The sequence below is a fragment of the Pleurodeles waltl genome, chromosome 7, assembly GCF_031143425.1.
Source record: "Pleurodeles waltl isolate 20211129_DDA chromosome 7, aPleWal1.hap1.20221129, whole genome shotgun sequence".
In the NCBI taxonomy this organism is placed as follows: domain Eukaryota; kingdom Metazoa; phylum Chordata; class Amphibia; order Caudata; family Salamandridae; genus Pleurodeles; species Pleurodeles waltl.
The window spans coordinates 1,494,562,613-1,494,586,943 of record NC_090446.1 but is presented as its reverse complement, the minus strand read 5'-3'; the positions used below and the strand labels follow the sequence as shown (position 1 = coordinate 1,494,586,943).

At 46.8% G+C, this 24,331-nt stretch overlaps 1 protein-coding gene across 1 annotated transcript in view; it reads left to right on the top strand.

The window, feature by feature from the left end:
• The window catches only part of LOC138247089 (GRIP and coiled-coil domain-containing protein-like), a 77,275-nt gene that overhangs the window by 21,200 nt on the left and 31,744 nt on the right, over window positions 1–24,331 (top strand). The window contains exon 3 of the mRNA XM_069201835.1: window positions 209–307. Coding sequence (XP_069057936.1) covers window positions 209–307 — 99 coding nt within the window. The remainder of the gene's footprint in view (window positions 1–208; window positions 308–24,331) is intronic.

The window sequence follows — 24,331 nt, the reverse complement described above, 5'->3', positions numbered from 1 at the left end:
ACTTGGTGTGCACTACCAGGATTAGAGGGTGGTTTTCATTGTTGTCTTGAATTTTAGCCTCATTGGTCTAATCTAGCATTGAATTCCCTTCAATCAGAATGACAAGTTGTTAAGGTAGTTTGTGGAATACATTTTGAGATATAACTAGCCTAGATGTTGTGAGGATTGTGGTGAAAGTTAATTCCCTTTTTTCTTATAAATTCACCAGTGGATGCACATAAAGGTTAAAGAGTGTAGGGACGAGGATGGGACTAAAAGAGACAAAATTAGAGTTTTCAGGTTTGATGCACTGAAACCTGTTTCAAAGGTAAGACTTCAGTAATTTGATCACTGTTCCTCCTATGACCTTTCTGTCATTCAAAGTATGAGCATATGTCAGAGTATATTGTGGTCAATAATGTCAAAGACCACTGAAATATCAAGAAGGACAAGGAGAGAAGAAGAGCCATCATCAAAGAGACGTAATGTGTCAAAAACTATTTTAAGCAAAGAGATCTCAGTATGTAATCCAGTTCCAGGAAATTGCTGCTGTTGGTATAATCATAAAATTGGTTAACATCACAGCATTTAAGGATTTTGGTGAGAAGATTGGAGGCTCCTGAAGAGTCATTACGTTTCCAAAACTTCTGGGCTGACAATGGGCTTTTCAAAGAGGGGGGTGTATGTGCCATATCTTGAGAGAGTCTGGGAGCAGGTCACGAGTTAGAGACAAGAAATCATTTCAAGCCAGAGGGAGAGAGCATCTGCCTGGTCTATGGGTAGTGAATGTAGGGTGGGGTCTGCAGAGTAATTTAAGGGTTTGGTTTTATTAATGAATTTCATCAGAATGTCAGCCTTTAGCTAAGTGAAGTTAGTCCCTGTAGCTGAGAGGGTCTTTCTCATTAGAAAACTAGGTCCTGCATTGTAAAGATTTCCATGACTATGGACCTGATTTAGAGTTTGGTGGAGGAATTACTCCATCACAAATGTGACTAATATCCCGTCCGCCATATTACATGTTCCAAAGGATATAATGGAATTGTAATATAGTGGAAGCCCTATCCATCATGTTTGTGATGGAGTAATCCCCTGCCCCAAACTCTAAATCAGGCCCTATGTTTTCTTGGATATGCTTGCTGCAGAAATATTGACCTAACTGGCTGCATTTGGTCAGAGGTTGGATGGTGTGGTCAAAGGACTGGTTCTAAAAGATCTGATAAATCTTCCCTAGGTGGTGCGTTGTCAACTTATCTTTGTATTGCTGAAAAGTACATTTACTATGGCGGATAGTTATAGGCTTTTCTGTTTCCTTTAAGCAGAGGGAGGTTAATAAGAACACAAGTCTTTCTCCATATCTTCTCAGAGGTTTTAGAATTTTTAACATACAATTGATATCTTTCTTGAACCCGTTTATGGTTTTCCTTACTCTCTTACATTTGGTGGTGGCTGTGGCAAAGTTAATTAAATATCAGATATATAACTACTGTATGGCTCAAAAAACTAGGAGGGGACAATTACATACTCTGTATACAATTTAACAGAGGATATCATGGATTTGAGAGCCCAGATGAAGGTCGGTGACAACCTACTTCAAAATCTAAGCATGAGCGAGCCCCCAGTTCATCTACAACAGTGCCAAAATGTCTCGCTAAAACATGAGGACACTTTATAAGATTTCTAATGAGAGAGACATCAAAAGCTTTGTCACCAAAATCTAAAAATTATTGATCAGAAAACTGCATGGCGAGGGTGCAAGTTATAGTTACCTTAGGGTGCAAGTATAACTGCTGAATTTCTAAGGTTTTGTGCCAGTAAATTCAGAACCTAACTATAACGTTCCTGTAACCTTTGTTTTTTTTTTCAGTGAATATATATACATAAGGCAGGACATATACCTGTGTGTTTTATGTGTCCTGGTAGTGGAAAACTCCCAAATTCTTTTTCCACTACTTTGAAGCCAGCTCCTTTCATAGGCTAGCATTAGGGCTACCCTCATATACTGTTTGAGGGGTAGATTCTGATCAGAAAGGGCCAGAATGGTAGTAGAAAATCCTGCTTATTGGTGAGGTTGAATTTTATTGTACTATTTTAGAAATACAACTTCTAGAAAGTGAGCATTTCTCTGCACTTAAAATCCATCTGTGCTTTACAGCCTGTCTCCAATCCACGTCTGGGCTAGGCTGGACTGGTTGACAGCTTCCTTGTGCATTTCACCCAGACAACCACAAACACAGGATACTCAGTCACACCTGCACTCAGCTGCATGCTGAATGGGGATGGAGGGCCTGACTCTTACATTTCAAAGGCTAGTGGCCTTCCCTCACACAGTGGCCTGCTAAATCCTATACTGGACCATCACAGACAGACCTGTACTGAAAGGGGACCATGTGCACTTCAAAACCATGCTTTAATCCCCCCCCCCCTTCAAAGGCATTTTTGGGTATATAAACTGGGTCCCTGACCCCACCAGATCAGACACTTCTGGACCAGATCCTGCAACCTGTCAAGAGGAACTCCCTGGATGCCAAAAGGACTGACCTGGGCTGCTTTCCTCTGAAGGACTGCTGCCTTGCTGTTGCCCTGCTGCCCTGCTGCCCTCTGACTTTGCTGAGAAGTGCTTTCCAAGGGCTTGGATTGAGCTTGCCTCCTGTTTTTTGAAGTCTCAGGGCCAAAAGAACTTCAGCCCGTATTTATACTTTTTTTGCCCCGCATTTGCGTCGTTATTTGATGCAAAAACGGCGCAAACTTGCAAAATACCATTGTATTTTGTAGGTTTGCGCCGTTTTGCGTCAAAAAGCGGCGCAAATGCGGCGCTAAAAAAAGTATAAATACGGGCCTTCATCTCTTCAAGGAAACTCCTTGTGCGCCAAAAATCAATGCACAGCCTGCCAGAAACGACATACAGCCTGCCCTGCGATGAGGAAATTGTCGCACAGCCAAACCAGAACGACGCAGCCCGACTTCCTGAGTGAAGAATCGACGCAGCACCTGCCGTGTGACAGAAAATGCGATGCATCACCTACTGGATTGACGCAACGCCTGTGACTTCTTCCCGCGCACCCAAGATTTTTCCCTGCATCGTCCCTGGGCATCAAAAGAACACAGCATTGCAGTGAGGTTCCAAGACTGCGTGCCAGAAATCGAAGCATCGTCTGTGCCGTGTCAGAAAATCCGATGCACACCTTATTTTTCCACGCATCTCCTCCTCTGTGGTCTCCATACGTGATAATTTCGACGCAAACCAGGTACTTTGTGCAAACAAGAGACAACTGTGATGTCTAAGTTTTAAGACTCTTTTTAAACCTGCAAAAGTGATATTTCAACTTGTGCTTATTGCATCTTTATCGTTTTGACCTTCATTTAACTGGACATATATCTTATCTTCACTGTTATTGCATGATTTATTGCACAAATACTTTACACATTACCTTCTAAGTTAAGCCTGACTGCTCAGTGCCAAGCTACCAGAGGGTGGGCACAGGATGATTTGGATTTTGTGTGACTTACCCTGACTAGAATTGTGGCCCCTACTCGGACAAGGGTGTATAACTCTGCCAACTAGAGACCCCATTTCTAACACCTTGTTTTTGAAGGTTGTATCATAGATTTAATTAAACCTATGCTCAGTATAAATGTTTATGTTTTCTACTGTTCTTTTGTGAAGGCCTTTAAAATTCTCAGAAATAATATCTTCTCTTACTTAAAACAAAATAAATAAAAGCAATCACCTACCTGATGAATGATGGGGTAAAGGCTGACATGATGTATGAGAATAAAAACAGATACATTTCACCATATGTTGAAGAAGGAAACATCAGACATTCTCTGAGGTAAGTTTTGACTCTGGCAAGGATGGACTTTCTTCTGGGTCACTGGTGAGGTGTAGTAGGCAGGCCACTAAGGTTAAAGGTCGCAGCAGCACAAGGGTACATGCAGCTGGATTTTCAGTTGCCTATGTGCATGGCATACATCAGACGCATACTTGGATGACGGTGGCATGGTCTTCCTAGGTACAATGTTGGGGTAGTGGCACACTTCACCTGAGGCACAAACTTCTTGGTGGTGCGTTCTTTCTTTGGTAAAAACATTTCAGCAGTGCACTCCTCCTCAGGCCCAAATATTTTGTTAGCAAGATGATCGGTCTCTTGCACAACCCCTCCGTGGCAGCGATGACTGACCGTGTTTGTCTCCTGGAATTTAGTTGACACAGAGACTGTTGGGCACAAGCCTCAGGGCACATAGATTGCTCTACCCAGCATTCCGTTGGCCAGCAGGGCCACACAGCACCTGTGGTCAGACGGCTCTGGTGCTTCAGGGCAGTCACATCTCTGATGGGTTGGCATGCGCCTTTCCTCTCTCAGCCGTAGGTTGACTTCAAAGAGCTTCAGGCCAGAGACTTCTCTTCATCCAGCAAGGCCAGATTCCAGGTGTTGTCCCCTTGTCTTCAGGAAGTTGACTGTCAGACAAAAACCAACCACAGTAGTCCTATGAGAACGCTCTGGAGCGCCCCTATCCTTGATTAAAGAGAAACTGGAACTGCAACAGGTGGGTTGATGGCTCCAACTTTTTTAATACTGGTTAAGCAGGCAGGGGATAAGGAGTCTCTGTCTGCACTTTCAGAACTGGCCCGCGTTAGTTCTCTTTCATCTGTTCTCTCCAGGTTATCCTCCAATCATAGCTTTTCTGCAAAGTGATGCTCCTCACTGAAGATTGGTCTCCAGGCTGAAGTACCCAGGACAGGGACATAAAGAGGTGTAAACTTTCTTCACTTAACTCGTAAAGAGAAAAAAAGACTGACTACACCTAAAGGATCTTTCTCTCTCTTAACAACAGAAACTGCAATCTAAGTCTTTACCCACACCATCTACCACATCTACCAAATGGAAGTGCTACAGGTAGGTTAATCAGCAGCCCCTCTCCGGAATAGAACATTGAATTTCTAAATGAGAACTGATACACACACTGTATCCATCCCACAGGGCATAATGCATGTGCATGACACACACTTGAGATGTTAGCACTGTTGTGGGTTCCTTTTAGTGTCTAGATTGAGCATCCATATTTTAACGTTTAGGCCCATAGCCTATGCCTTTAAGACTGGCACACATTTTATTTGCTTTTGTTTTATATTTTTGCATAGCTAGCTTTTAGCTTGATGTTTCATATTTTATCAGATGCTTTTCTTAGAACCCATATCTGTTCATGTTCCACATTTATCTGTCCCCTGCACGCATTACACACTGTGGCATGCTCAAGGCTGTCACATTTCTATATGATAGTTTACGGGGTAAACCATCACGTCAGGCCTGTTCTCAGAACACAAACGTTTTATTATATAAGCACCACATAGGACTAAGAAGGGTAGAGGGGACATTTCAGCCAGCTAACTTATGCTGTGCACCACTCTGTTGACAGCTTTGCTGATCTTGGCCTTGTCTTCCAGCCAACCGGGAGGACTGCCAACAGAATAACAGGCCGAACTCTGCTGTATTCCAGGTATGGGGCTGGGGCTCCTTCCAAAGGACTGTGTTGGACAGAAGGGCTAACACTGCTATCCTCTCATGATAAAGATTAGGGTGTAGTTAGGAATTACTAGATCTTATGATTATGCCAGGATGTTGGGACTGTTTATGTTTCACTCTAATGGTCAAAATCAATACTTTGTTATGTTTCATCCTTCCAATAATCGCAGCTCATGCCTTTTATCATAGAATGCAGTAATTTCAATAAATACATTGTAACCTGTCCTGCATCTCTTTGACAGCCTTCGCTTATGTAAGACTTTGCGTAACTGAGAGAAAAGGGTGTGATCTTTCGACCCCGACTTCCCTGAGGAATCAGTGTCATGTTTTCTAGGCTGCCACAAATCACCTTTGCTTTCTAGGTTCGGGTGCAGTGCTGCTAGCTAGCTGAGGTAGGTTAGGCCGACAGCTCCCAGTCGATGTGGGACTGACTCAGTCACCCACATGCGGTGGTACTGATGCCCGAAGCCAAGCTGTCTTACTCCCATGGTAAGAGTCCTACAACAGAGCAAGGATCTAGGTAAGCGACTAGAAGCGGAACTTTCCATGAGTCGATAAGTAGGCCGCCATTCCAATGAAACACATAAAAAGGTCTGGTCAGCACTACTGGTGCACAAAATGCAATACGCTGCTTCTACCTCTGCTAAACCAATAATATGGACAGTAGTTCTCTGTCAGTGAAATGAGTGCACACTTGATGTACCCCTGCAGGTCATAGGATCTTACCCGTGTCAAGGGACAAACCTATGCATTTGTGCAAACACTTTTTAGAGAAGCTCCTGAGACTGGGCCTCCCTATTTTTGTGCCAATTCCCTAAAGATAGCAGGGACCCCGGTGTATTGTGTTTCTTGTGCCAGGTACTACAGTGATGAATCAGTTACTTGGGAGGATATACCCTGACACATCTCAGGAACTCTCTCTCTCTCTCCCATCCCCACTCAGTGCCAGACTTCAATAGGGGAGTTCTCAACTAAATGTTGACAAATGGGGTGATCCTGGCAGCTTATTTGCTTGATCTGTTAGTCATGGCAGGGAAGTGGGGCATCCTACTTTTATTGTCCGTGACCTTGTGCAGTCATGTATGTGCAACCTGAGGCACAGCTCTGCTGTCTGTGGCCTAGGTCTGTACAGTTTGTGAAATTTGCTGTTTCAAGCTTTGCCGCCTAATGCTAACCCTAGATCTGGAAAACTTGATGGAAGGCTGGGCCTGGGAGCTGTGAGCCTGTAGTATTTGGTGAGCTGGCCAATAGCTCTGCGATGTTCAGCCAGCTCTGGAGTCTAAAGGCAGAGCCTTTAGATGTCTGTAGCCTGGGGAATAGTTCATAGATGCCATGTTACCCAGGTCCATGGTGCTCCTGTCAAGGTTTTTTCCTTTGACTTCTGGGACTTGTAGTTCTGTTTTATAATGGAATAAACAAGACTACAAGTCCCAGAATTCAAAGAAAAAAACCTAGATTGGCAAAGCACATCACGCATCGGCATGGGAAAACTGGCAGGGCTGGTAGTTCTTGGCATGTGAAGCTTGAGCATTTATGGTATGGGTCACCACATTGTAAAAGTTATTTGATCCTTTTCAGTGTGATGGTAAACAAACCCCCATAAAGTTTGATCTCTCTTCAACGCCATTGCTTAGCATCAGGCGCCCACCCCTAAAAGTCCAGGGTGATTGTTTTGGAAAAAGCAAATAGGTTAGAGAGCTTTTCGAAGCGATGTGGGGCTTTGCAGCTGTTCTAAAGTCAAAGTCTAAAGTCAAATGTTGTGTGTGTGAGAGAGAGAGGCAGAGAGAGTTAAAGAGGCAGTAACAGAGAGGTGGGGGGACCGCTGATGCTGATCTCATTTCTGGTGTTAGGTGGGCCACGGGTCACGTGCTGTGTTTATATGTGCCAGAGAAGGGCGGGTGTGCGCGTGTGATGTGTGTGTGTTTGTGTGGGAAAGAGCGATAACGAGACAGTACAGAGAGGGGGAGAGACCGCAGATGCTGACATCAAGGCTGGTGTTAGGTGGGTCACGTGCTGTGCTAATATGTGCCAGAAAAGGACGTGTGTGTGTGTGTGTGTGTGTGTGTATGTGAGAGAGAGAGCGATAAAGAGACAGTAAAAGAGAGGGGGGAGCCCGGGGAGACCTCCGACGCTGACCTCATTGCTGGTTGCAGGTGGGCCCCGGGTCACGTGCTGTGTTCGTCTGTGCTAGACATGGACGGGTGTGCAGGTGTGTGTGTCTGTCTTCGTGTGTGTGTGCCTGAGAGAGAGGCCGAGAGAGATAGAAAGAGTACCAGAGAGAGGGAGAGACCTCCGACGCTGACCTCATGGCTGGTTGCAGGTGGGCCCCGGGTCACGTGCTGTCTTTGGGCAGGAAGTGAGCAGATTTGGTTGTTGTCCAGGGAATTGCAGCGCATGAAAGACGGGGGAAGTAATGACATTCAACAAGTTTCCTGAGTTGCAGAAACTAATCGGAAAATCTGCTGACTTGATTCCTGCAGGGATGCTGGGGCGTGAAGTGCTGAAGCATATTAAATAACCCTCTGTAAATATCCGAAAGGCCTGGGCAGCAGGTTTCATTGCAACCAGGACACAATGCGGCCGATTCACGAGGCTTGTGCCAGACCTAGGCTTGAGTGAGGCCAGTAACCCACACTTGCGTGCTTTACGTTTCATTCACAACTCGTGACGCAGCACGTGAATGCACGCTCTTGATGAAGCAGAAAATGAAGGTTTTGATTTATTAACGCATAAACGTAGTGTGAAATAATCATGCGTGACTTTAACCGAACTAATAAAGATTGTACGGGGACAAAATGTGCCCTCAGAGTAGTTTGCCAACATTATACACGTGCTTTATATAACGTAGTGTATTAGTATTGCACTAATCTGACATAATCATAAACGTGTGCTTCGATTTGCTTGTTTGAACTACGTTAGCTTAGCACTGTTCACATGCTTATCTTAAAGTTTCGTGCCAGCCTGGCATATTTTCTCTTTAATTCAAGGTCGACTTGCAGGTGCGGACAATGGAGGCTCTGAAAGTGAGCTAATTGGTAGACAATGTTGCAACTTGCGTACCCATCTCCAAGGATAATGTATGCTTAAGTAAAAGCTTGAGAACTGTCGTTTTTGATTGGACAATTTGAAGCTAACCTATGAACCCTCCAATGGAGACCCTACTGGACTCGAACTGTTGTCTATAAAACCCAGGTGCACGAGAGGAAACTCGCTCTCTATCATCGGACATCCCGCCATTTTGACTTCGTAGCTATTATGGCCCACTTTGCTGCGACGCCATTTTGAGAGACTTTGATGCTTTCTCTAGTCGAGAGAAAGAGACTTTAATGATTCTTGCCCTAGAGACTTTAACTTTGATCCCTTTGCATGAAGTAGTAGTTTTACCTTGCCGCCGTGAGGCAATTGCCCCGTTCACCCCTGCCCCTTTGTCCCGTCCCATGCTGATCGAGAAACGGTACCTGTGAGACGAAGACTTCCTTGTATGCTGATCGTAATTGGTAAATATGAAAGGAAATTGTAAAATTGCATTGTGTTTCTTTTAGGTAACCAACTGCTGATTTTTGATAAGATCCCTAGCTAGGAGTTTTCTAAATTAATGTTGCTAAATTATTTTTGCATGAAGTCCCACATGCCGATGCTAATTTGAGGTTAGATGAGGATTCCATATGTCACACGATGCAATTTGAGATCTTGTTATGCTGACTAAATGTACGCAATTAGCCCACTACAGATTATCGTATTAGTGCTTTGCATTGCCATTATCGAATGCCTTGTGATTCAAATGCTACATAGATTACACTTGTTTCGTCGCTATGGACAGCTATTAATGTTCATTTATGTTTATCATTTGGTGTTGAGACACATCTATATCGTGCTAGCTTTGTTAATATAGGGAAATAAATTCACTAACTTTGCAATAAACTGGTGTGGTTATTCCTGACTGAAAGGTCAGGGTTCGCCGAAATGTATTCTGGATTAATCATTAAGGGCCTGATTCTAACTTTGGAGGACGGTGTTAAACCGTCCCAAAAGTGGCGGATATACCACCTACTGTATTACGAGTCCATTATATCCTATGGAACTCGTAATACGGTAGGTGGTATATCCGCCACTTTTGGGACGGTTTAACACCGTCCTCCAAAGTTAGAATCAGGCCCTAAGTGTTATGTTGACCAAGGTATTGCTTATGTACGTTATTGATTATTGATTTGATGCGACTGATCGATTAAGAGTACAGAGAGTTCCCACCTAGTCAAAAGATCCATCGGCCTAAAGAGCGTCCGAACACAGGTAAATTGTTACCACGGTTCGCTCTATCAGTAGATGGTAGCAGAGGACGGTTACGTCTTTTGGGACCCTGTACTATTAGAGTACATGGTGTTGGATTAACGGTTACGCATTTTGAGGCATCATTCGAGAAGTTGAATTAGATTTTTCTTGGATAAAATAGATTGACAGAATGATGATGGGCTAGGTCCACCGCGACTTTCCCGGGATCTCGGAGCTTGCGAATGGAGAGAACGGAGGTGTGGAAACAGCGTTGGCGGTACTAGTGATGGTATGAGTGAAGTTAGGGTTTTGCGCTTGCACAGCTTATTGCCGCAGGGTGTGTGAAAGGGTTGCGAGGAATTTTTCCTTTTTAGAGGATAGCGGAGGTGCGACTCCGAGTGTAGTAGTAGTGAAGTCGTCGAACTTCATGGAAATAGCGGAGGTGCGGCTCCGAGTGTGAGAGTAGGGAAGTCGTCGAACTTCATGTGCGTGTGGCGCTTTGTGCATAAAAAGGTCCACGTGGTTGTTGTTGTTGAGACGGGCCCTGCGAGGTCAAGAGACTCCGGAGTATGTTGATCCATGTTGTGGTCTGGGCGGTTTAGTAGGTTGATCGGGCGTGGTCAACGAGTCGGTACGTGTGTTAGGGAGTGAAAGAAACTTCGACTTCGGGCTTTGACAAGATTCTAAGTGCACTAGAATAGATCATTGACAAGTTGAGAGTAGGTCTGCAGGTCAGATTTGCTTGCGAATGTGGGGACTGAGAAAGACGGAATAGCGGCCGAGGCTAGTGAAAGGTCCCTAAGGTCCTGAAGCGATTGTGTTACCCTTCCTGTAGTAAACCGACAGATCTGTTTTAGTTTTTGGTAGCTCGCGAAACATGCAAGAAGTTGTTACGGGAGGAGCTGAGTGAAGGAAGACTAGCCGCGAGGCTTTGTCAGCCGCAGTGTGTGTGAGTGTGACGTCACTAGGAGCCGCGCTGGGATAGGTTGGTTGGAGAGAAGGGTCGCGCACGGATTGGACGCAGTCCGTGGGGCTCGATTGGAAAGGGAAAGGCAAGTGAAGAGTATTCCGGGAATTAAAGTCACCTATTAATTACAAATTTTGTGGAATAAAAAGTGACCTATTGATTATAAACTTTGTGAAATAAAAGGCGAGAAAATGAAATTCCTTAAAGCATTTAGGAGTGCAATGAAGGGGGAGTCTTACATTAAAGCGAGCGTAGGAGAGGAGACGCCGCCCGAGGGCACACCAGCTTACATTGTAATGGAAGAGAAGGGGGTAGCTCCGTGCCTTTGGCTAAAGCAATGGCACAAGTTGACAGAGAAACATGGGAGCGTAGCGTTCCCGATACATGGGACATTCAATATAAGGATCCTAGAGAATTTGAGATTCACGATGTATGACATGAAGGTGCCTCCAAGGCCAGCACAGTTTGAGGCTCTAGCAATCTGGGAATTAATGGCTAGACAGCAACAGAAGAATAAGTTTGAAACAAGGATGAGGAAGGTAGAAAAGACACTAGCGGATGCTAGGTGGGATAATGCGCAGAAGGTGTGGAGGTCAGATGTATTGCAGGGAATAAAATTGTTTCCCGCAATTACTAAGGAGGAAGAGGAGACAGGTAAGAAAGCTACCTGTAAGACAGACAGGAGGTGTTCCAAGGATAGAGAGGACGAGGAAAAGTTGAGAAGAGAAGAGGAGTTAGAGGATGAGGAGTTGATAATGCAATTGCTGAACGACCGTCCACCACCTTATGCGGAGAATGGACAAGGTCCAAGTACCAGTTCTGCCCCTCCGGCACTGGTACAGAACAGTGAAACCCAGAGTTCAGGAGCGTCATCGGGATCTAAGGACCCGAGTTTACTGTTCACCCCACAGATACCGCAGGTTAGGAGAATATATCCAGATGTGCCCATAATGAAACCAGCAGAAAACTACCAACCGCAGATGCCAGGGTACTACAGCAGTGACAATAGTGGAGGAATGGTTCTAGAACAAACAGTGAGGGGAGTACAGAATGGTCACAATCCAACAATGACACAGGCTGAATCAACTCAGTTTATGATGCCTCAAAAGCAGATGCAGTGAGGAAACGCATATGGTCAGATGACGGGGAGTCAGATGGGCATGCCGACAATGATGACCCATAATATGGGGATGAACATGCCTCAGAACATGGGAAATGGACAGAACCCAGACGCGATATCACTACCCATTACTGTAGGTCCACCGGTACCTCTGTATAGCCAGCCTAACTTAGGCATGAACAGTCAGGGATCAATGCTACAGAATGGGACAGAGAGGAGGTGTATAGAGAACACTCCAGGGATAACTCCGATAGCGGCTCAGCCAAGTGGATCTAGATCCTTGATGGAGTTTAGTCCCATATGTGCTCAGTCTACACTGGTGTGGTCGAGCCCCCCACTGATAATACCTTTAACATCGAATACTGAAAAGTTGCCGCAACCATCGATGGCAGTCGATGTGAATGCTACACTGATGGGGGTAAATGCGCAACAGCTGACACAGTGGTTCAACAGTCTGAATTCCACACAAAGTTCAGACAGTGGGAAAGGAGAAGATTACCTGAATAGGATGAGGCTGAACATGGAAGCACAAGAATTGGTGGAAGGGACTATGGGTGTGAATAGGTTAGAGTCCTACACGGAAGAAGAGCTGAGATACCTATGTCCAAAGATTACGAAAGAAGTGAACAAGGTACATAAAAGTTTGCAGGAAGTAGCGGACAGAAACGGGATTGACATAGGCAAGACGAAACACTTGAGCAGGAGCTATAGGTTGGATTTTGGGACCACAGATTTTGAACACATGAGGTCAGCAGGCATGAAGGCACACCTTAGAGAATTGTTGCAGAGTGCCCAAGTGTGGAGGTGCTTAGACAAGTGGGAAAGCAGGTGGGTAAAGAGGAAGGATAAGAGGAGGGACAGTGCTACAGAGCACAACGAGAAAAGACCGCAGAGCAGCGAGACAGTAACCATGTTACCAATGAGGGAGACAGCAGGGGGAAAATTAATACATGTGCCATGGCACAGAAGCGACATTCAGTCATTTACGGATGATTTTCCCTAACTGAGAGAGAAGCCGATTGAATGGTATCAACAGACTGATAGGTTTGTGAAGCTTGCAAAATGTCTCTGGGAAGACCTGAATACTCTCTTTGAGATCGTGGTTCCGGCAGATTTGTGGGAGGATTGCAAAAGAGCTGTAGGTTGGCCGACAAGTGAACCAGAAAGAGACAGGGAGACTGGTGCACCATCACCTATGGTGATGAGCTTGTACTATAAGGTGATTGAGCATTTGAAGACGAAGGTTGCCGCGAAAAATGTGGATTGGCAGAAGATTGATCGAACTGCCCAAGAGGCTAAAGAATCGATTCATAGTTACTATGAGAGGTTGTTGAAGGCGTTCAAGAATTACAGTGGCACGGAAACAATCGAGGCGAAAGATATGCTTCATTTTGTGTTCAGATTCGTGGAAGGGCTGAGACCAGAAATAAGTCAGATGATAAAGTCGCATTTGATTTGTTGGCAGTCTAAACCGATTGATGAGGTCTTGACTTACGCGAAATATTGTAGCGACGAAATTGAGGTAAAACAGAAAAGGCTGAAAGAGAAGGTGATGATGATGCAGCTTAAAGCAGCTCAGACAGGTCTGCAAGGTTTGCAAGGGATGCAAGGGTTCCAACAGCAGGTACCGCAGCCGCAGCCGCAGTTGCAGGGAAACATGGCGTTTCAGCCACAGGCGAGAGGCAGAGGCAGAGGAGGTTTTGTGAATAATGGTCCGGATTTGAACACTGTTGTAACGGGTGTGCAGGCAATGAAGAAAGTGATGCCGTGTCACGTGTGCGGAATTGTAGGTCATTGGAAACGCGAGTGCCCGATGGTGGTGCAGGAAGGTGCAGGTGTAGGTGTTGGTCAGCAAAACAATGACGTCAATGCATTTCAGACAATGAGGGGACCGAAAATGAGAGGTCCAAACCCAAATTTTCAGACCGTAAATCAATTGCAGGGATTACAACCTATGCAGCCGCAGCAGATGCAGATGCCCCGTATGCAGATGATGCAAATGCAGCCGATGCAACAGCAGTTACCCATGGTACCTAATCAGCAAATGCAAATACCTTTGGCACCAATGAGTCAGCAGCAAGTGATGGTTCCTCCACAGGTCTCGGGTCAGGTAATGAGTACAAACGGCACCGTACAACAGTTCCCATTACACAGTGAGAGTGGAATAAACAATGTATGGGAGAGTGAAAGCTCAGAAGAAGAAGGAGATTGTGTGCTTGCAGCATCCTTAGAAGTTGATCAAAAGGGTCCGTACGTAGAGGGAAGAGTAATGGGTCATCGTGTTTCATTCTTGGTGGACACGGGAGCCACACGTTCAACTGTTAAGAGTAGTGAAGTACCAAATTTGCCACTCTCAGGGAGGACAGTTCAAGTGGTGGGAGTAGCAAACAGGCATCTGACGAACCCAATAACAGATCCGGTACCAGTCAGCATCGGTAACTATCAAGGGGTACATCAGTTTGTGATATGTGACTCAAGCCCAATAGCACTGTTAGGGAGAGACCTATTGTGCAAATTGGGATGTTCGATCATGTGTTCGAACGAAGGAATAACAATCCAGACGAGCAGTGATGGGGAAGAAGAGGACAGTGTAGAGGGGGATGAAATGGAAACGGTAGATGAAGAGTATCCTCTGATTTGTCTTTTCCCGATGATAACTGAAGAAGATATTCCAGCAGAATTACGAGAAACAGTCGGAAAGGAAGTGTGGGACATGACAGGGAAAGAGGTTGGATTGATGAAAGGAGTGGAACCAGTGAAAGTGACGGTAAAGCCCAATGCGATCTTTCCCCAGACCCCACAATACCACATGCCACAAGATACCCTCATGAAAGTTGCCCAACTCATTGACGAATTTGTGAAACAGGGGGTACTGAAAGAAGTGTTAAGCAGTCCATGTAATTCACCAATAATGGGACTAATAAAGCCAAGTGGAAAGGTCCGACTCGTGCAGGACCTGAGGAAAATAAATGACATCATAGTCAAATGCTGCCCTGTTGTACCGAATCCAGCTGTGATAATGTTTCAGATCCCTTGCGATGCTGAGTGGTTCTCAGTCATCGATTTGTCACAAGCATTCTTTTCTGTGCCTCTTCATGAGGACAGCCAATGTCTCTTTTGTTTCAAATTCCTAGACAGAGTATACAGTTGGTGTCGAATTCCTCAAGGGTTTTCTGAGTCACCGTCAATCTTTAATCAGATTCTAAAGAAAGACTTGGAAGAGTTAGAGTTGCCATTCGAGTCAACCCTAGTACAGTACATTGACGACTTACTGGTTGCATCAAAGACAGAAAGTGGCTGCACAGCCGATACCATTGCCCTGTTGAACCATTTGGGAAGAAACGGACACAAGGTGTCTCCTTCCAAATTGCAGTTCTGTCAGAAGAAAGTGAAATACTTGGGTCACCAGATAGAGAAAGGGTCACGGAGAATAATGAAGGAAAGGATTACAAGTGTACTTCAAATGAGTCCGCCCAAGACGAGAAAGGAGGTGAGGAAATTCTTGGGAATGGTGGGCTACTGTCGCCAGTGGATTCCCAACTTCTCGACTCTAGCGAAGCCTTTACTGAAACTGACCCAGAAGGATGCTTTGAATCAAATTGAGCTGAAAGGAGATGAGATGGATGCTTTTGTGGAATTGAAAGAATGCATGTGTAGGGCTCCAGCTTTAGGTATGCCTGATTACACAAAGCCTTTCACATTGTTTTGTCACGAACGTGATGCATGTTCTTTGTCTGTCTTGACTCAAGCCCATGGTGGCGTAAACAGACCAGTAGCGTATTTTTCAGCTACTTTGGATCCGGTCGCAGCAGCACTCCCAGGGTGTTTGCGCGCCGTAGCAGCAGTTGGTATCAGCCTCACTCAGAGTGAAGGAATAGTGATGGGACACCCAGTAACAGTCATAGTCCCTCACTCAGTTGAGATACTTTTGACCCGCTCCCGAACGCAACACATGACTGGAGCAAGACTCACAAGGTATGAAACGATAATTCTGGGCTCACCGAACGTGCAGCTGAAAAGGTGCACTACGTTGAATCCAGCAACCTTGCTTCCTGGAGAAAATGCTGAAATTGAGAATGCTGAAGACGTCGAGCATGACTGCCTTCAGGTGACTGAATTTTGCACAAAACCTCGACCGGACATCAAGGATACTAAACTTGATGAAAATGACCAAATTCTTTTTGTTGATGGTTCATGTCTAAGAGACGGGATGGGGATTTTGAAAGCAGGATACGCTGTATGTACTGTAACAGGGGTCTTGGAAGCGGGATGGCTTCAAGGAGTCTATTCTGCACAAGTAGCAGAACTTGTAGCCCTCACCAGAGCATGTCAACTGTCTGCATTGATGAAAGTCACCATTTACACTGATAGTCAATACAGGTTTGGGATTGTGCATGACTTTGGACAACTATGGTCACAGAGAGGTTTCCTGACTTCTTCAGGATCCCCAGTGAAAAACGGGGAAAGAATAAGGGAATTGTTACATGCCATTCAAGTACCAGCTGAAGTTGCAGTGGTGAAGTGCAGTGCTCACACGAAAGGACAGGACTATGTTTCTCTGGGAAATGCATATGCAGATCAAGTCGCAAGATTTTGTGCCTTGAACTGTATATTACTGAGAGATGAATGGAACTCAATAAGTGAGCCAGAACTCGAACCAGCTGAAGCATTTGCCTTGAAGGTCGTAGATACAATAGAGGAACTAAAAGCACTACAGAATAATGTCAGGGAGGATGAAAGAGATTCCTGGATTAAATCACAATGTATAAAGAGACAAGACGAGTTATGGGTTTCACATGAGGGAAAATTTGTTTTGCCAAATGGTCTCTTATCACAGCTTGCGCGGTTCTATCATGGGCAAGCTCACCTAGGGAGAGATGCCATGATAAGATTGTTCAAAACTGATTGGTTTAACCCCAGATTTCGTCAAGCTGCGGAAGCAGTTTGCCATCGATGTGTCACTTGCCAGCAGATGAACCCAGGAAAGGGAACAGTTGTGAACGCGAGTCACATTGGTAGGGCAAGCGGGCCTTTTAGTCGAATGCAGATGGACTTCATTGAGATGCCTGTGCATGGAGGTCTGAAATATGTGTTGGTGATTGTGTGCATTTTTAGTCACTGGATTGAGGCATACCCCACACGTAGAAATGACAGCCTTACAGTTGCCAAGATATTATTGAGAGAGTTGATACCACGTTTCGGATTCCCGATCTCTTTAGAATCAGATAGGGGAAGTCACTTCAATAACGAGGTGTAAAGAAATGGCTCCCTGTTGCAGTTACCCCCCACTTTTTGCCTGATACTGATGCTGACTTGACTAAGAAGAGTGCTGGGACCCTGCTAACCAGGCCCCAGCACCAGTGTTCCTTCACCTAAAATGTACCATTGTATCCACAATTGGCACACCCTGGCATTCAGATAAGTCCCTTGTAACTGGTACTTCTAGTACCAAGGGCCCTGATGCCAAGGAAGGTCTCTAAGGGCTGCAGCATGTCTTATGCCACCCTGGAGACCTCTCACTCAGCACAGACACACTGCTTGCCAGCTTGTGTGTGCTAGTGAGGACAAAACGAGTAAGTCGACATGGCACTCCCCTCAGGGTGCCATGCCAGCCTCTCACTGCCTATGCAGTATAGGTAAGACACCCCTCTAGCAGGCCTTACAGCCCTAAGGCAGGGTGCACTATACCATAGGTGAGGGTACCAGTGCATGAGCATGGTACCCCTACAGTGTCTAAACAAAACCTTAGACATTGTAAGTGCAGGGTAGCCATAAGAGTATATGGTCTGGGAGTCTGTCAAACACGAACTCCACAGCACCATAATGGCTACACTGAAAACTGGGAAGTTTGGTATCAAACTTCTCAGCACAATAAATGCACACTGATGCCAGTGTACATTTTATTGCAAAATACACCCCAGAGGGCACCTTAGAGGTGCCCCCTGAAACTTAACCGACTGTCTGTGTAGGCTGACTAGTTCCAGCAGCCTGCCACACCAGAGACATGTTGCTGGCCCCATGGGGAGAGTGCCTTTGTCACTCTGAGGCCAGTAACAAAGCCTGCACTGGGTGGAGATGCTAACACCTCCCCCAGGCAGGAGCTGTAACACCTGGCGGTGAGCCTCAAAGGCTCACCCCTTTGTCACAGCCCAGCAGGGCACTCCAGCTTAGTGGAGTTGCCCGCCCCCTCCGGCCACGGCCCCCACTTTTGGCGGCAAGGCTGGAGGGAACAAAGAAAGCAACAAGGAGGAGTCACTGGCCAGTCAGGACAGCCCCTAAGGTGTCCTGAGCTGAGGTGACTCTAACTTTTAGAAATCCTCCATCTTGCAGATGGGGGATTCCCCCAATAGGGTTAGGATTGTGTCCCCCTCCCCTTGGGAGGAGGCACAAAGAGGGTGTACCCACCCTCAGGGCTAGTAGCCATTGGCTACTAACCCCCCAGACCTAAACACGCCCTTAAATTTAGTATTTAAGGGCTACCCTGAACCCTAGAAAATTAGATTCCTGCAACTACAAGAAGAAGGACTGCCTAGCTGAAAACCCCTGCAGAGGAAGACCAGAAGACGACAACTGCCTTGGCTCCAGAAACTCACCGGCCTGTCTCCTGCCTTCCAAAGATCCTGCTCCAGCGACGCCTTCCAAAGGGACCAGCGACCTCGACATCCTCTGAGGACTGCCCCTGCTTCGAAAAGACAAGAAACTCCCGAGGACAGCGGACCTGCTCCAAGAAAAGCTGCAACTTTGTTTCCAGCAGCTTTAAAGAACCCTGCAAGCTCCCCGCAAGAAGCGTGAGACTTGCAACACTGCACCCGGCGACCCCGACTCGGCTGGTGGCGATCCAACACCTCAGGAGGGACCCCAGGACTACTCTGATACTGTGAGTACCAAAACCTGTCCCCCCTGAGCCCCCACAGCGCCGCCTGCAGAGGGAATCCCGAGGCTTCCCCTGACCGCGACTCTTTGAACCTAAAGTCCCGACGCCTGGGAGAGACCCTGCACCCGCAGCCCCCAGGACCCGAAGGACCGGACTTTCACTGGAGGAGTGACCCCCAGGAGTCCCTCTCCCTCGCCCAAGTGGAGGTTTCCCCGAGGAATCCCCCCCTTGCCTGCCTGCAGCGCTGAAGAGATCCCGAGATCTCTCATAGACTAACATTGCAAACCCGACGCCTGTTCCTACACTGCACCCGGCCGCCCCCGCGCTGCTGAGGGTGAAATTTCTGTGTGGACTCGTGTCCCCCCCGGGGCCCTACAAAACCCCCCTGGTCTGCCCTCCGAAGACGCGGGTACATACCTGCAAGCAGACCGGGGCACCCCCTTCTCTCCATTCTAGCCTATGTGTTTTGGGCACCACTTTGAACTCTGCACCTGACCGGCCCTGAGCTGCTGGTGTGGTGACTTTGGGGTTGCTCTGAACCCCCAACGGTGGGCTACCTTGGACCAAGAACTAAGCCCTGTAAGTGTCTTACTTACCTGGTTAACATAACAAATACTTACCTCCCCTAGGAACTGTGAAAATTGCACTGTGTCCACTTTTAAAACAGCTATTTGTGAATAACTTGAAAAGTATACATGCAAATTTGATGATTTGAAGTTCCTAAAGTACTTACCTGCAATACCTTTCGAATGAGATATTACATGTAGAATTTGAACCTGTGGTTCTTAAAATAAACTAAGAAAAGATATTTTTCTATAACAAAACCTATTGGCTGGATTTGTCTCTGAGTGTGTGTACCTCATTTATTGTCTATGTGTATGTACAACAAATGCTTAACACTACTCCTTGGATAAGCCTACTGCTCGACCACACTACCACAAAATAGAGCATTAGTATTATCTATTTTTACCACTATTTTACCTCTAAGGGGAACCCTTGGACTCTGTGCATGCTATTCCTTACTTTGAAATAGCACATACAGAGCCAACTTCCTACATTGGTGGATCAGCGGTGGGGTACAAGACTTTGCATTTGCTGGACTACTCAGCCAATACCTGATCACACGACAAATTCCAAAATTGTCATTAGAAATTGATTTTTGCAATTTGAAATTTTTCTAAATTCTTAAAAGTCCTGCTAGGGCCTTGTGTGTTAAGTCCCTGTTTAGCATTGTCTTTTAGAGTTTAAAAGTTTGTTAAAAGTTTGAAATTAGATTCTAGAAACAGTTTTAGATTCTTTAAAAAGTCTTCCAACTCTTAGCAAAATAATGTCTGATACAGAGATGAATGTGGTGGAACTCGACACCACACCTTACCTCCATCTTAAGATGAGGGAGCTAAGGTCTCTCTGTAATATAAAGAAAATAACCATTGGCTCCAGACCTACCAAAATTCAGCTCCAGGAGCTGTTGGCAGAGTTTGAAAAAGCCAACCCCTCTGAGGATGACTTCACAGAGGAAGAAATTAGTGACTTGGAGGGCAATTCCCCCCTTCCAGTCCTAAATAGGGAGACCAGGGCCTCTCAAGCCCTGTCTCCAAAAATGATAGTCAGAAATGTTGCTTCCCTCACAGGAGGGTCCAGCATTTCTGAAATCACTGAGGATGCTCTCAGTGAGGATGACCCCCTGTTAGCCAGGATGGTCAAAAGATTGGCTTTGGAAAAGCAGCTCCTAGCCATAGAAAGGGAAAGAAAAGAGATGGGCCTAGGTCCCATCAATGGTGGCAGCAACTTAAATAGGGTCAGAGATTCTCCTGACATCCTAAAAATCCCCAAAGGGATTGTAACAAAATATGAAGATGGTGATGACATCACCAAATGGTTCACAGCTTTTGAGAGGGCTTGTGTAACCAGAAAAGTGAACAGATCTCACTGGGGTGCTCTCCTTTGGGAAATGTTCACTGGAAAGTGTAGGGATAGACTCCTCACACTCTCTGGAAAAGATGCAGAATCTTATGACCTCATGAAGGGTACCCTGATTGAGGGCTTTGGATTCTCCACTGAGGAGTATAGAATTAGATTCAGGGGGGCTCAAAAATCCTCGAGCCAGACCTGGGTTGATTTTGTAGACTACTCAGTAAAAACACTAGATGGTTGGTTAACTGGAAATGAAGTGTGTGACTATGTTGGGCTTTATAACTTGTTTATGAAAGAACACATTTTAAGTAACTGCTTCAATGAAAAGTTGCATCAGTATCTGGTAGACCTAGGTCCAATTTCTCCCCAAGAATTGGGAAAGAAGGCAGACCACTGGGTCAAGACTAGGGTAACCAAAACTTCCACTGGGGGTGACCAAAAGAAAGGGGTTACAAAAACTCCCCCGGAGAAAGTGGGTGACACTAGAAACAAAGAAACAGAGTCCTCTGTAGGCCCCCAAAAACCAGAACAGGTGGGTGGGCCCCAAGACACAACCCAAAACAAAGGTGGGTACCAGGGTAAGAACTGGGATGCCACTAAGGCATGGTGCCACAACTGTAAACAGTCTGGGCACCACACCAAGGACACTTCTTGTCCCAAAAACAAACCCCAGAACAAAATTCCAGGGGTAACCAGTGTAGCCATGGGAGATGACTCCTCAGATGAGGAGGTCTTCCTAGCCTTCCACTGGAAACAGGGCCCAACAGGTGAGTTGGAGATTCCAGAGGGAAGTAGACACTTCCACCACCTACTGGTGAATGGAATCCCAACCACTGCCCTGAGAGACACTTGTGCCAGTCACACTATTGTGCATGACCGGCTGGTGCTCTCAAACCAGTACATCCCAGGTGAGACTGCCAGGGTAAGAGTTAGCCTAGACAGGGTCACTAAGAGGCCTGTGGCTTTAGTGCCCATAGAAGTGGGTGGCACTCTTAGCTGGAGAAGGGTAGTAGTCAGTACAGACCTCCCCCTTGATTGTCTCCTTGGAAATGACTACCCAGAGGTTAGTCAGAGCTCAAGAGAGGAACTGGTCCAGTGCCAGTCCTCTCCCAAGGATTCTGGAAGTCCTGCCTCTGCAGTAAATGCAAGCAGGCCCCAGAAGAAGAAGAAAAGAAAACAGAGTAGGAAGGGTGGACAACCTTTAGCCAAGGTTACAGCAAGCCAAGGAGATTCTGCTCCAGTAGGGGAGAACTCCAAAAATGGCCCTGATAAAGTCCAACCTGACCCACAAGAAGTCCTGGCTAGTCAGGCAACTGTTAAACCTGAGTGGGTGGCTCCTCAGCTAACAGAAGAAAGAGTGGAAGAAGGGTGTTTACTACAAGATGTGGTAACCCCCCACTCCAATACAGCAGACAGGCAACCTGAACCCAAAGAAGCCTGTAACTTAGCCCCTTCCCTTTTAGGTGAAGAGCTAAAGGTGTGGTTCTGGGCACTGACAGCTGTCAGTGGCCTCTGCTGGGTGTTAGCCTTTATGGCTGCACTATCCTTAGCATGGTGGTCTGACCCCATGCCAAATAGCAAGTTAGGCCCCCTGACCCTATTGGTCAGGGTGGGGTTACTCCAGCTCTGGGTAACCTCTCTGGGTAAGCTAGGGGTAACCCTGGCCAAGATAAGGTTAGCAGAGGTGGATACCTCTAAGACCAAGATAGAAAGAATGGGTGGAGACATTGAAGGGGCAGACAAGAGGCAATTCAGACTAGGTCCTATCACTGTGGAAGTAGGTCAGTTCCCCAAAGGGAATGACCTGAACAGAAGGATGTAAGGCAGAGTAGGCCCTGCAACTAACCAGCCTATTTCTCCTACTCTTCCTCGCCTGACAGACTAGGAAGACTCTCCCAGCTTGGGCTGAGTCTCCTGGCCTGTGGGCTGGGGGGGGCTTGTGTAAAGAAATGGCTCCCTGTTGCAGTTACCCCCCACTTTTTGCCTGATACTGATGCTGACTTGACTAAGAAGAGTGCTGGGACCCTGCTAACCAGGCCCCAGCACCAGTGTTCCTTCACCTAAAATGTACCATTGTATCCACAATTGGCACACCCTGGCATTCAGATAAGTCCCTTGTAACTGGTACTTCTAGTACCAAGGGCCCTGATGCCAAGGAAGGTCTCTAAGGGCTGCAGCATGTCTTATGCCACCCTGGAGACCTCTCACTCAGCACAGACACACTGCTTGCCAGCTTGTGTGTGCTAGTGAGGACAAAACGAGTAAGTCGACATGGCACTCCCCTCAGGGTGCCATGCCAGCCTCTCACTGCCTATGCAGTATAGGTAAGACACCCCTCTAGCAGGCCTTACAGCCCTAAGGCAGGGTGCACTATACCATAGGTGAGGGTACCAGTGCATGAGCATGGTACCCCTACAGTGTCTAAACAAAACCTTAGACATTGTAAGTGCAGGGTAGCCATAAGAGTATATGGTCTGGGAGTCTGTCAAACACGAACTCCACAGCACCATAATGGCTACACTGAAAACTGGGAAGTTTGGTATCAAACTTCTCAGCACAATAAATGCACACTGATGCCAGTGTACATTTTATTGCAAAATACACCCCAGAGGGCACCTTAGAGGTGCCCCCTGAAACTTAACCGACTGTCTGTGTAGGCTGACTAGTTCCAGCAGCCTGCCACACCAGAGACATGTTGCTGGCCCCATGGGGAGAGTGCCTTTGTCACTCTGAGGCCAGTAACAAAGCCTGCACTGGGTGGAGATGCTAACACCTCCCCCAGGCAGGAGCTGTAACACCTGGCGGTGAGCCTCAAAGGCTCACCCCTTTGTCACAGCCCAGCAGGGCACTCCAGCTTAGTGGAGTTGCCCGCCCCCTCCGGCCACGGCCCCCACTTTTGGCGGCAAGGCTGGAGGGAACAAAGAAAGCAACAAGGAGGAGTCACTGGCCAGTCAGGACAGCCCCTAAGGTGTCCTGAGCTGAGGTGACTCTAACTTTTAGAAATCCTCCATCTTGCAGATGGGGGATTCCCCCAATAGGGTTAGGATTGTGTCCCCCTCCCCTTGGGAGGAGGCACAAAGAGGGTGTACCCACCCTCAGGGCTAGTAGCCATTGGCTACTAACCCCCCAGACCTAAACACGCCCTTAAATTTAGTATTTAAGGGCTACCCTGAACCCTAGAAAATTAGATTCCTGCAACTACAAGAAGAAGGACTGCCTAGCTGAAAACCCCTGCAGAGGAAGACCAGAAGACGACAACTGCCTTGGCTCCAGAAACTCACCGGCCTGTCTCCTGCCTTCCAAAGATCCTGCTCCAGCGACGCCTTCCAAAGGGACCAGCGACCTCGACATCCTCTGAGGACTGCCCCTGCTTCGAAAAGACAAGAAACTCCCGAGGACAGCGGACCTGCTCCAAGAAAAGCTGCAACTTTGTTTCCAGCAGCTTTAAAGAACCCTGCAAGCTCCCCGCAAGAAGCGTGAGACTTGCAACACTGCACCCGGCGACCCCGACTCGGCTGGTGGCGATCCAACACCTCAGGAGGGACCCCAGGACTACTCTGATACTGTGAGTACCAAAACCTGTCCCCCCTGAGCCCCCACAGCGCCGCCTGCAGAGGGAATCCCGAGGCTTCCCCTGACCGCGACTCTTTGAACCTAAAGTCCCGACGCCTGGGAGAGACCCTGCA